Genomic DNA, 14,052 nt, shown 5'->3' on the forward strand with positions numbered 1-14,052 from the left:
CATTGTATTGATTATTAATTGATATTACTGCATCAATAAACTTTGTTATACTTTAAAGAGAAGTGTTTTGGTATTGTTCAGCATACACCTGTGCCAAGGGCTGGCAGGGGATGTCAGTGCTCGGATTCAAGCCTTCATTGTTCCCTTTTTGAATGCTGATGTTCTCCGGACGTCGACTTTCCTAAGAGAACAATCCTATATTGAGACTGCTATACGGTCTGGTTATTAGTCCCTGATTCCAGGGTGGTGCCTTGGCAATATGAATTCTTATTAATATTCTATTGATTTTGATAATTGATAATTGATAATTATTAATTATTGCTAATAACCAAACCCGCTCTTGAACGAAGCCCCAACATCTGTTATGTCAGAATTCTTTAACGTTACTATGTCATGTCTTGAAATGAAAGTGCAATACAAAATTTAAATAAATTGTAACATTGTCTTTGGGTTGACTTCCTTAAAAAAAATTTTTTTTTTTTTAAACCTGCACTATTTAGTTTCTTCTGTGGAATATGAGAATGCATTGTAAAATGTAGATGCTGCCAATGAGGCTGAAATGAAAGCGAGGCTGTCAGTCCCCATCATTATTCCTGACATCTCCTTTTGAGTTCCTCCCACAGAGGAAAGTCAGTCGTTTGGGTTTGGAACAACATGAATATGAGTATAACTGACTCTCATTTGACAAAATATTTTTTGTCATTTATTTGATGAATCTTTTATTGAGATCAAGAATGAGAGGGTGCTGGAGAAGGTGAGAGTTCACATGTACCTTGGTGTGGTTTGAGGCTTCAAGGATGCAGAAGGAGTCACAAACAAGGGTATGGAGTAGGTCAGGAAACCTAGGTGATCACCTGGCACTTCAGACATTTGTATCCAACTTAACTCTGCTACAGAGCACTTCAGTGGGTCAGCAATCCTCTGCTACTCGCGCCACTCCGTTTTAAACATTGAGTCAATGGTTAGATGGTTTGGTCCATTCTTTGTCTCCAGGCAAAGAATGTTAAGCACTAGTTAGTGCCTTTTTGTCCTCTTTGTTCTTTTCTCACTCCAATGGTGCTCCTGATATCACGTACACTGGGCAAACTTTCTCTAAGCACTAACTCTGTTCACCCCACACTTGTCTCGCACTTCTGTCTCACACAACTGGTGCACTCAAATGAGCACCATTTTATACTCTCAGGTTTGGGATTGATGGCGGATCCTTAAAGTGACGGCACATTTTCTCTTCGCCACAATGCTTTAACACTTTAAAGCAAGTCTGTTGGCTAAACGGTATGATTTTTTTGGTCACAAATTGCAGGTTGTTTCCATCATTTTGTGATGTGGAGCAGAGAGCACCAGTTCTCTAGTATCCTTGCATCTCTTTTATTATTATTGCTCTCCTCCTGTGTCTTACAGCCCATATAATTCCTGAGTAAAAAAGTGAAACACGCATTGTTTTACAGGGTTAACATAATTATTTGTTGTGAGTAACATTGGACTGGCCTGCCATAACAATAAGTGCTAAAAAATATAAATCCTTTGAAATAAAACTTCAATTATTATTATTATTTTTTTTTATACATTTAACAATGTGAAACCAAATTAATGCCATAGCAGATCTTGTACACTGTATAATATAGGGTATTAATTAATGGTTTGTGCTCCTAAGATCATCCAATATGATTCATGTTTTATAAAGACACTATCTGTACTACTGATCTTTTGTAGTGTCTAGTAGTGTGTCTGTTTGGATCTGCCATGTAACATTAAGAGTATAGGTTTTGATGACACATTTCAGTCAAGAAACTTGGTTAGAATTTAAATAGCAGACTCATACAGTCAGCCAGGTTAGCTATAAAGCTAATGATCAGGACACACTACAAATGGGCAATTTTCAGCTGTCGACATTTAACAAGACACTACACGTTTATAATTGAGAGAAAATGATACAAACCTTATATCATGGTATTCCCCTGATGGCATCTGTTTCTTTAAAAGTTTGCAGCCTTGGAGCTTATCTGTAAGTGCTTGATTCCATGCTCATGAGAGCTCTGTGACTCTGGTCCCACCCTGATAGTAAAACGAAGCATGACTGGTTGATGATAGACTGTGCTACGATTGGTCAGAGTAATGTGGCCGTTATCTGATTGACTTGAGTAGACGATGGGTGGAGTCCACCTATTTGTAGATTTGTGTGCACATCTTGGCGCTAGATTTGTTTCAAAATCGACAAATGTGTGTAGCGAACCGCAATTGCACAGGAATCGATCCACAAATAAATGTGCACGATTCACAAACGAATGCTGAACAGAGTTGTGTTTGTGAGTTAAAAAAATATATTTGTAAATAATATTTTTATTTGCAAATCTCATTTTATTTGTGAATTCACTTTATTTTTGTGAAAGTCCTTACATATTTTTATAAATCTCATTCTTTTTATTTGTGAATTAATTTCATTTTTGTGAAACTCCTTACATTTATTTGTGGATCTCATTCAATTTATTTGTGAACCAACTTTCTAATTGTAAATCTCTTTCCATTTGTATGATAATATGCAACAATTCTATCTCCATATGCTCCTGACCACGTGTAAATCTGAGTACAGTAAGACATCCGAACATGTTGTGCTCTTTCAAACAAACTGCCATGACTCATTTTTTTTTTTATATCAGTGAAATTAAATAATGAAAAAAATTAACTAATAATTAAACTTTTTTTTTTTTTTTGGATTTTTCCCCTTTTTCTCCCAATTTGGAATGTCCAATTCCCAATGCGCTCTAAGTCCTTGTGCTGGCGTAGTGATTCGCCTCAGTCTGGGTGGTGGAGGATGAATCCCAGTTGCCTCCGTGTCTGAGACAGTCAACCTGCGCATCTTATCACGTGGCTTGTTGAGCGCATTGCCACGGAGACATAGCGCGGCAACCAAGCTCAATTCGCCATGCGCCCCACCGAGAACAAGCCACATTATGCGACCACGAGGAGGTTACCCCATGTGACTCTACCCTCCCTAGCAACCGGGCCAATTTGGTTGCTTAGAAGACCTGGCTGGAGTCACTCAGCACGCCCTGGGATTCGAACTAGCGAACTCCAGGGGTGGTAGCCAGTGTATTTTACCACTGAGCTACCCAGGCCCCCCTAATAATTAAACCTTTTTAACCTTAAAAACCATAGCCTAAACTTTCCAGCAGAAGTGCTTGACAGGGTGAAAAGTTCATGGAAAGACGTAGTTTGCGTTTGATTTTCTCCAAAAACTCAATGCCCTTGAGTTACGTGACTGGTTAGACAGTTTTTATTTATTTATTTTATTTTTTGTAAATGAGTTCTAAAATGTAGGTTTCATAATTTAGTATAGGCATCGGTAAAACGTGTTGAGCTGATAACATATGGTCAATGCTAATGCTGTTAAACCCATAAATAAACATATTGCGGGCAGGTGTGAACACAAAATACAATGGGGAATAAATAGAAAAAGCCCGCACACTATCATATAGTTTGAAAATCTGTAATATATTACAGCGTTTCTGTCGAAGATCTCCTTCAGGCATTCTATTAATTTCTCTGAAGATTTTTCAAGTTGCAAGTATATCAATGTTTGTTACCATCATGATTTACCTGAGAAGTTTCACAAATGATGCTGGTGATGTGCTACAAACTGACTGAACATTATTTACACTCAAGTTAAAAAAAACATTTTTATTGACTTCTTGAACTGTTTGCCCCCTATTTACGAATGTTTGGAATTCACTAACATACACACATTTAACTAACAAATCTGGGGAGTACGAAGCGTTTGTGAATCTGCCGGAAAATTTTCAGGAAGGTCAGTTTTACGCACAAATTAGGCCTACTCTAAATGTACTCATATATTTACTAAAGTTTCATGAAAGAGGCCCATTGAGTGCATTTACATGAACACCAATACGCTGATAACTACCAAAAATCAGCTTCTTCAAAAAATCCGACAACAAAAGAAAATCGTGTTTACATGAGGTTTGAAATCATCTGATTATTCTCTGCTTTTTACATCAAAACTTAAAACAGGCATGCACACACATTGGATGAACTGGTAAGAATGATGGTAAAGGTGTTTACATTTTTGTGCAAAATAGTTATGAGAGCTGCTGCGGATGGGAAACTTTGACCTACAGTAGATTTTGGTTTGTTCCTTACACAAAAGCTATTGAATGGTTTCAGAAAACTTGGAATGTAGCACAGAAGTTATATAGACTATTTTTTAAATTTTATAAAAAAAAATTTTTTTATCATTTTTTGAGCTCTGTATACATTCATTATATGAAAACTTGGATATTTTTCTCAACTTCTATTGTGTTCCACGGAAGTAAAAAAAGAGAAAAGGCTCAGAAAAAGAGTGAACAAAGTGAACTGACAACAGCGCCCATTCTTGTACTATTAGTCAAAGACACACTCAATACATTAGTTGGCAAATCAATGCAAGAGAGCTGTGCACCCATCTTAATGTATTTTTCAATATTCCCTCAGAAGTGCTCACTGAAGATGAGAAATCAATATGACACCTCTTTCACGAGTAGCTGGACCATCCGTCTTATTGTTCAATTAGTATGTATGTATGTAGCAGTCCCAGTTTCACTTATAATGCCAAGTAGGCAGAAGCTTCAGGCATTGAATAGGAGATCACATTCCTCCCAGCTGAACTAATTATGGAAAGCAGTTTAAATGTGCCATTTCTATAAACTAGATCTCCCTCTTCTGGGAGCTGTGAGGAAAAGTAAGCTTTTCTCCGCCGCCATGGAAACATGAAAAGTCGAGGCCATCATATCAAGTACGCATGAAATATTTATGATCTACCACAGCACACTTCAAGTAGCGAAGCGCATAATATGTGGGTTATTAATTTAGACTGACTGTACGCAACTCTACATGAATTATTCGACGGAACCCATACAATGTATGTTGCTGCAAATTGGCTTTAGTAACAAACATAACAGACCTGTCTCATTTCATCACAGATTTTCAAGTACTTTTAAATGCTATTAAATAAACAGACTCTACAGATGTTTGCAATTAATTTAATGACTGCAGTACTGACAGCAGTTTAATAAAACCGTTAAATACCGCCACACAATGTTGAAAGCTCTCTTGAAATGAATCGCTCTTCATGTCTTTCCAAATATTGGTATTGCTGAAAATGGCACACATGAGCTCTTACAAAATCTGGCGCACTGCCAGACAGCATTTAAAGGCATCATGGGCAACGTGCTCCCGGCGTTGCCAAAAAGGTAAAGAACAACAATTATGCTGCTTTTTAAGGCTAGGGTATGCTTTTCCGCATCCCGTCCAGCCTTTCAAAGTATTGTGTACTCTTTTGACTGCAAGCCCATATGGACACTTTCGATGCATGAACACTACGACTTCTTTGTGATACTTCTTTAGCAAAGTCAACGCTAGGCGTATGTACCAACGATGTACTAAAAAAAAAAAACTAGGCTGTGCGCGGACAGTCTGAAAGTACCAGGCTTCATTTTGTCCAAATTCTAAGGCAGCATTACTTGTATGCTTCCATTTTTAAACTTGATGTATACTTGCATGTATATTTCATATTTCAACACCAAAAAAGTGTTGTTAATAAATAGTTCTAGTAGCTCTAATTAATAAATGGACTGGGTTTGTGTGTACTAAGTAATCTTTATGTTTATTAGAGTTTTGTCATTAGCTTAGCAATATGCTTGAGTTGCTGCCTATGAAGCGCATTCCCAATCAGTCACTTTTGAGGTTCTATTTCAGTTAGGATGCTGCCCAAGAAGGTAGCTGCCTATGTAGGCAGGAGAGAAGGTTTTTGGAACAGAGCCATGGAGTTCAGTTGAATCATGGGATTTGTAGTGCACAATTTTACCTCAGTAGAGCTCAAACGTCACACGATTATGACAGCACCCGAGTTCTCAGGTTTGTCATTGAACTTTTTGAAAACAAATGACAAATGTCCTCTTTAGGCCTCCTTTGTGCCAGCAAAGGCAAGTTTAAGTGTTAAAATCAGACCTGAATATCAATAAAATGTTCTCTGAGACAAAGAAATTGTGAAACAGTAATATTGAAAACCAATTCTGAAAACATCAGCTTTTAGACATTTGTGAGGGAACATGTTGATTAATTCAGAGCGAGAAGAGACAAACAAATCTTTAAAAGTCAACAGTTACATTAAAACTGCATAATGGCTGTGGTCAGTGATACATTTAGCTTCTGCCATTCCTGTTCTTAAGGATGTGAGGGCTTATGACATGTAACAAAAAATCATTCCCCTTGATAAATATCATGTTTTTCTGATTGAGAGGTCCTAAAATCAAATAAGATGTTTCTCTATCTAGCTTTACTGACAGATGAGGCATACGTCTGATGATCTTACAAGCTGTTTCAGTTCAATATTTCGATCTTTTTTTAAAATGTATTTTATTTTTACCATGCTGGAGGCTCTTAGCAAACTGAGGTTTGTGCATGTTATCTAATTCCATTCTGGTATGTTTCTCTCTGTTGCTGTTGTTGCAATAGTTTGAAATTATGCACAGTTAAAATCACTGAAATCACTGGAAATGTCCTAGAGCTGCCTTTGACAAGCAGAAAGAAATGAACGTTGACTTTACTGTCAGGGATTAAAGACTTATCCCACAAATGATGAGCAATCTAATGACAGTGCAGTGATGGTTATAGAAGTGCATCGACTTGCTGCAAAAATGTTTTGAGCATAAAACAGTCCAAAAATTTTAATAAAAAAAAAATCACTGGAACAAATTTAAGCCCTTTTTCTTGTTAAAAAATAAATGTTAGGATTAAACCCTGCACACGCACAAGCACATCTACGCACTATCGCACATAACCAAACACACCCACATGGTTGTATTGATACTGTTTAGTGGTTTAAATCTCAGGACATTAGACCCAACCACTATAACAAATAAAAGTGAAAATAAAGGGAATCAGTCAGCGCAGCTGAGACTGTCTTGTGTTTAATCGGATTTGAGTCAAACTATGGAATTGCAACTGCACAAATTTAGCTCATATATGGACTTTTCTCTCTCACACACAGACCTCAAACTCTGTCAATCTATAAATCTGAGCAGAGCAGACTCTTATTAGTTCTGTACAAGGAAGACGGATGTATAAAAAGCTCAAGCCCTACAGGGGGCGCTATAGCGCACTCTGAGTCCGTATAAAAGCAGTCTTTTCGCTGTGACACTCCAGCTCTTCACTGTCAGATTCCGAGTTCATTCCCCCCACCTCATCCACCCACACAGTGGGGATCCCATGATACGACACCTTCCCCCTTCCCAGTCCAAACCTAAACCCCACTCGGATCCCCCCTCCGCTTGTGCCCGTCACCGGCAGTTTGGTCCTCCTACAGAAGGGGGTGCTGGCCGCACCAGAGTGCAGCTGTAGCAGCACGAAAACGGCTGCAAAAGTCGCCAAGATGAAGGCACAACTCAGCACCGCCACCAGCGCCGGCAATTTCGAGGACACCCCAGGCTCACGCAAGGACCCTTCCGAGCCTGGATCCACCTCACCATTGACCCCGTGCTGGAGAACATGGATGTTGGGAGATTTTCGCTGCACCTGGTTCTGATGCAAGCAGGAAGTGACCACAAGGTGGCTGTGAGGAGGGCAGGAAATACATTCGCTCTCCCCAGGCCCAGAGCATGTTACACAGGCTGGATGGCAAGGCAGGCAGGCCTGTACTGTGGAATGCTCCACCCAGTTGTCCAAGGACAAGTTCAGGACTTGCAGTCCAGAACTGAAGCCAGGAGGGCAGGACTTCACACAGCCTTGCAAGAAAAGCGAGAAACCCGTGCTGCATTCTGAAAACAGAGATCGGAAGAAAGATTAATCAAAGATGTTATGAGAAATATATATATATATATATATATATTACAATAATGAGCATTGATGAATCATGCACAATAAGACCTCGAACATTTTGTCTTTAAGTACGTTAACCCTCAATTTTTGTTCAGAAAGCGGCAAATACACAGACTGTACTTTAATTGTTTTACCTACAGGATTTCCACACACCAATTAATTTCCGTTACTTACTGATTACGTGAAAAAGATTAAAAAAAAAAAAAAAAAAAAAAACATTTAATAGAGATTGCACTCACAAAGAGTAATTTTTATATGATGAAATATTTTAAAGCTTAGGACAACTAGAAAATGTATATTCCTCATATTTCCACGGTTTACATGACCATGGGAACCCAGTACCTGGTAAAAATTCAGAACTGCAGTATCAGCAGTAACACAGTGAGAGTACCTCCTGAAAAATTATTGAAAGAACTTTTTAGTTTGTCCTTGAGCACTGCAGATATAATTGTACTGAAGGCGCCATATGTGGCTATGATGTTGAAATCCATCATCATCTGTCCACACAGTAACTTTGAATAGGGCAAACTTTAACATTCGTTGAGCAAACTAAAGTTTGTTTACTGGCTCCTAGAGGTTATAAGTAAAGTACAACATCACATCAAAGAGAAGAGGCCATTTAAAAACTTTTTCCCCTTCTTTAATAATGCAGTTTATCTCATTTAACATCTCTCTGGCACCACACTCTCCAGTGTTTTGCCATTTTCATATTAATAAACATATTAATATTCATAAGAGAGGGAATATTAATACTGAGATATAAGAGAATTTCCATATGACAGAGAGGTGTTGTCAAGAGATTTCACAGTGTGTGTGTGAATATTTCTTTCCATTCATGAATGCCATCACTTATAAAAACTTGCCTATTAAAAGAATAGTTCATTCAAAAATGAAAATTATGTCATTATTTAGTCACCCTCATGTTGTTCCAAACACTTAAGACTTTATTACATATACGGAACTTAAAAGGCAAGATTTTAATTAATATTCCAGTCTGCTTTTTGATGCAATTGCAGTTGATAATGACTCACTTTAAAGTTTAAAAATAAGTCCATGTGGCTCATGTGTCATATTCCAAGTTTTCTGAAGACTTATGTTTTGGTCCATTGAGCATTAATTAGTGCTATGAGAGATGCTCGTTCATGTGTTTACGAAAGAAAGTCATATGAGTTTAGAACAACACAAGTGTGAGTAAATTATGACAGAAATAATTAATTATGTGTTAAGTATTCCTTTTTCTGATTAACACTTTTTATTGATTCACACAATTGACAAAGAAAAGCAAAACATATATTCACAGAATCAACATTTAACCCCCATTATTCCCTCCCCCCCCCAATCCCCAACCTCACCCTGACCCTCAACAAATATCCCTGTGTTCACACTTGAGTATACACACACACACACACACACACAAAAATCAAAATAAGAATATATACTGAACAAAAATATAACGCAACATGCAACAATTTCAAAGATTTTACTGAGTTACAGCTCATTTAAGGAAATCAGTAAATTGAAATAAATTCATTAGGCCCTAATCTAATCTAATCTAATCTAATCAATGCGTATGGAAAATTTCTGGGATCTTTTATTTCAGCTCATGAAACATGGGGCCAACACTTTACATGTTGTGTTTATATTTTTGTTCAGTGTGTGTGTGTATATATATATATATATATATAAAAATCACACACATTTAAAACTACACTTCTCTCTCCACTGCCCCTCCCCGAGAGCCCTCCAAGAAGGCCAAATAGCTGTCCTGAATCTAAGTTGTCTTGCCTTCTACGTGACATTTGCTTAAGTGCCGCCACCCTTCACATCTCTGTGCAACACTCTTGAAATGAGGGCACTCCAGCTACCTTATATCCCCTAAGAACAATCTGTCTGCCGATCATAACACTGGCTAGGACCCAATTTTTTATGTATTTATCGCCTATATTAATGACCGCCCCATCGCCTAGAATACAGAGTCTGGGGCAAAATGGAATTTGAGTGTTGAGTGCCCAATACGTCACACATAAAACTCTGAACCCTCAACCAAAATTCTTGGATCTTTCCCCATCTTCAGATTGGCATTGCCAACAGGTGGGTGTGTCTTTCATACTAAGCCTATACAAACTAGAGGGGGTCCAATAGAATCAATTTAAAATCTTAAATTGCATAAGTCGCACCCTTGCATCTCTAGATGTAGACTTGACGTTTTTTAGAATCCTAGCCCACACTCCCTCCTCCAATACCAACTTTAGATCTTTCTCCCATAATCTCTTGAGAGAAGCTGAAGCTCCGTCTCCCAGACTCTGTATTAGCAGGGAGTAATACACTGATGCCTCATGACCTTTTCCAAAAGCAGTAATCACCACTCCCAGAGTATCTGCCACTTTAGGGGGGTGTATGCTATTCCCAAAAATAGTACAGAGCAGGTGGCGCAGCTGTAAATACCTAAAGAACTGAGATCTAGGAATCCCAAAATGTTGAACCATATTTTCAAAGGATCGCAACACTCCACTCTCATATAGGTCACCGAGCGTATTAACCTCCCTCTCAATCCACTCTGTCCAGCAGAAAGGGGACTTATTAATACATAATTTTGGGTTCAGCCATATGCTTGAGGCTACATTTAAATAAATGTCCGAATTAAACACTCTGGATACTTTTGTCCATACCGAGTGCAAATGCGAGATAACGGGGTGTCACTTAACTTCTCCGGTTAGTTTGATAGAAAGGCTTTGCAATGGCAAAATAGGGGCAAGAAATTCCTGTTCAATACAAAACCAGGGAGGGGCTCTCTCAGGTGGAAGTGACCAATGAGCCAAATGTCTGAGACCGAATGCATAATAATAAAACAAAATCTTGTGTAGGCCTAGCCCACCTTTGTCAATCGGCCTATGCAACTAACTGAAAGGTAATTTGGGACGTTTACCATTCCAAATGAAGGACTTCGCTATGCTATCAATTGCTTGAAATAAGAGAGGGGTACATCTATAGGGAGAGATAGTAGCAGGTAGTTAAATTTTGGAATACAATTCATTTTAATAACATTAACCTTCCCAATCATATATAAATGTAATGAAGCCTACCTGCCCACAGCAACTTTTTTATTAAGGGGTCAAAATTAACTAACTAAATCACACAAATTTGCTGGGAATAAAATACCCAAATACTTAATGCCCTGTTTGGGCCACTGGATGGTGCCCGAATGAAAAGCCGTTACCGGGCAGTACACTGTCAGAGCCAAAGCTTTGGATTTAGACCAATTAACTCTGTATCCTGAGAACTTAGAAAAGGAATTAACAATTCTATGGAGGCAAAGCATAGATCTAGCGTTGTCGGAGACAAATAATAAAATATCATCTGTGAAAAGCAAAAGCTTATGCACCACACCTCCCGCCATCACCCCTGGAAAATCCTCCTCCTTTCTTATCATGGCTGCTAATGGTTCCAGGGCAAGACAGCCCCTATCCAGAGTAAAATAAATCAATTTGTTTGTACCGCCGCTACCGGGTGTCTATAAAGTAACTATATCCACCCAATAACAGTATTCCCGAACCCGTATGTGAAACAACTCAACAGCAGGAAGGAAGTAGACACAGGTAAGATTTTTAATTGGCCACTTCAAGGTTTTTCAAGTTCACAAACTTGTCAGAATCACAGCAGGTAGTCAAACAAACACATCAGCTTCACAGGAACGTAATAACCTCAACACATCAGCTTCACAAACATAACAGATTAAACCGCTTCAGCTTCGGGTACACTGTGGCCTTTCTTGTGCCAGACTCTCTCACTCTGCTGCTGGTGGTGTGGCTGGTTATATACCACTCTCCCCATGCTCACTGGAATTAGAGACAGGTGTTAAACATAATCTAGCTCAGATGCAAGCGCCCTTACCGCTTTCTCTCTCTCTGGACGGACGCTTGACCACGCCCCCACTGCCACATATCCCCACTGCCCGACTCAGGCCGGGGAGGCATCCGGCCTGCCTACCACTCCCCCCCATTTCTGGAGAGGAAGTCGGCGACAGCCATCTGTGCTCCCGGTCTGTGGACCACCTTGAACTTAAACGGCTGAAGAGCCAGATCCCAACGGGTGATCCGTGCATTGAATTTCGGGAAATTGGTGTCAAGGGGATCTGCCAATAACTTGTCTAATCCAGTGTCGAATAAAATTGAGCAGTGCCCAACTGATCGAGCAACTCATCAACTCAAGACATTGGGTATGCGTCAAATTTAGACACTGCGTTGACTTTTCTGTAATCCACACAGAACCGTACAGATTCTGTCTGTCGCTCTTAGGAACTAGAACAACCGGGCTGGACCAATCACTGTTGGATTCCTCTATTACCCTCATATCGAGCACTGCATCCAATTCTTCCCAGACAATTTTCTTTTTGTGCTCGGGCAAACAGTAGGGACGGCTCCGTACCACCACCCCCGGCTCGGTCTCGATGTGGTGCTGGATGAGGTTCGTACAACCCGGCAGAGGGGAAAACACGTCTGCAAACTCCTGTTGCAACTTGGCAACCTCTGCGAGCTGACACGGTGAGAGGTGGTCTCCGCAAATGACCGGGGTAAAATTATTTTGTTTAGTATTCACCTCCGGCCCGAGCTCCGCCATCTCCGGAACTACCGTAGCCAACATCACAGGGACCGCCTCCCTCCACAATTTCAGGAGGTTGAGGTGATATATTTGACGTGTGCCCTCTCTATCGGTTCGCTTTATCTCATAATCGAGATCCCCCACTCGTCATGTGACCTCAAAGGGTCCTTGCCACTTGGCGAGTAATTTAGAGCTCAATGTGGGGAGTAATACGAGTACCTTATCTCCTGGTGCAAATTCCCACAGCAGGGTTCCCCTGTCGTACAGTCGGCTCTGTCGTTCTTGAGCTTGGAGCAAATTCTCCTGTGTTAATTGCCCCAAAGTGTGGAGTTTTTCTCTAAGATCAAGAACGTATTGAATTTCGTTTTTACTTGAAGGTCCCTCCTCCCAAGCTTCATGTATGACATCAAGCATGCTGCGAGGGCGCCGCCCATACAGCAGCTCGAATGGTGAAAACCCCGTGGAGGCTTGCAGGACCTCTCGTACTGCAAATAACGGGGGATCGAGCCATTTGTCCCAATTTCTAGCATCCTCGTGCACAAACTTACAAATCATATTTTTAAGGGTTTTATTAAATGGCTTCACCAGGCCATCTGTTTGTGGATGGTAAACGCTGGTGCAGATTGATTTAATGCCCAATAATTCGTAAAGCTCGCGTAGTGTCCGTGACATAAAGGTTGTGCCCTGATCGGTGAGGATTTCTTTCGGAATCCCCACCCGGGAGATTATTTTGAAGAGTGCCTCCGCTACACTGTGTGCTGAGATGTTGCGTAGATGCACCGCTTCCGGATATCGCGTTGCATAGTCCACTAGGACCAGTACAAAGCGGTTTCCGCGTGCTGACCACTCTAATGGCCCGACGAGGTCCATTCCAATTCTCTCGAAGGGGACCTCGATCAGCGGAAGGGTGCACAATGGTGCTTTTGGGGTGGCCGGTGGATTCACCAGCTGACATTCGCGGCATGCCGCACACCACCTGCAGACATCGCCGCCAATTCCCGGCCAATAGAAATGGGATATTAGGCGGTTCAGTGTTTTCCTTTCCCCTAGATGACCCGCCATGGGATTATAATGAGCCACCTGGAACACCATTTCCCGACGGCTCCGTGGTATTAAGAGCTGGGTTGTATCTTCCTTTGTTTGAGCATCCTGCATCACTCTATACAACCGCTCATTTATAATTGCGAAATACGGATATGAAAGTGTGACATTCGGCTGGAGTTGTTGACCATCGATCACTCTCACCTGGTCAAATGCATGCTTGAGGGTTTCGTCTCGCGACTGCTCCAAAGGAAAATCTCCTTCGGGAAATCCCCTGAGGATGGGAGGGGCTGTAGCCTCTCCCCCCTCACGTCATTCTCACGTGGAGCAGATAAAGAGGGCCCCGGCTTCACATCTTCACATCTCACCGCTTTTGTGCAGGACCCATCCACGCATATTCCCTGTAATAGATTTCTAAATTCAGGCCAATTAGTCCCCAAAATCAGCGGATGGTTGAGGCGGGAACTATCTGTGGCCTCCACTCTATGTTTTGTTCCCCGGAATTTAATCATAAGGGTCACCACAGGGTAGTTGTGAATATTG

General features: G+C 40.5%; 1 protein-coding gene across 3 annotated transcripts in view; it reads right to left on the bottom strand.

Annotated features, from left to right (window-relative positions):
- Positions 1-3,663: 3,663 nt before the first annotated feature.
- LOC127435898 (furin-like) overlaps positions 3,664-14,052 on the bottom strand; it is a 149,324-nt gene continuing 138,935 nt past the window's right edge. For all 3 annotated transcript variants that reach the window (XM_051689689.1, XM_051689690.1, XM_051689691.1), the window contains exon 16: positions 3,664-7,808. In XM_051689689.1, the coding sequence (XP_051545649.1) occupies positions 7,144-7,808 (665 nt within the window). In that variant the 3' untranslated portion in view covers positions 3,664-7,143. The remainder of the gene's footprint in view (positions 7,809-14,052) is intronic.

This window comes from Myxocyprinus asiaticus, chromosome 46 (assembly GCF_019703515.2).
Source record: "Myxocyprinus asiaticus isolate MX2 ecotype Aquarium Trade chromosome 46, UBuf_Myxa_2, whole genome shotgun sequence".
NCBI classification, from domain to species: domain Eukaryota; kingdom Metazoa; phylum Chordata; class Actinopteri; order Cypriniformes; family Catostomidae; genus Myxocyprinus; species Myxocyprinus asiaticus.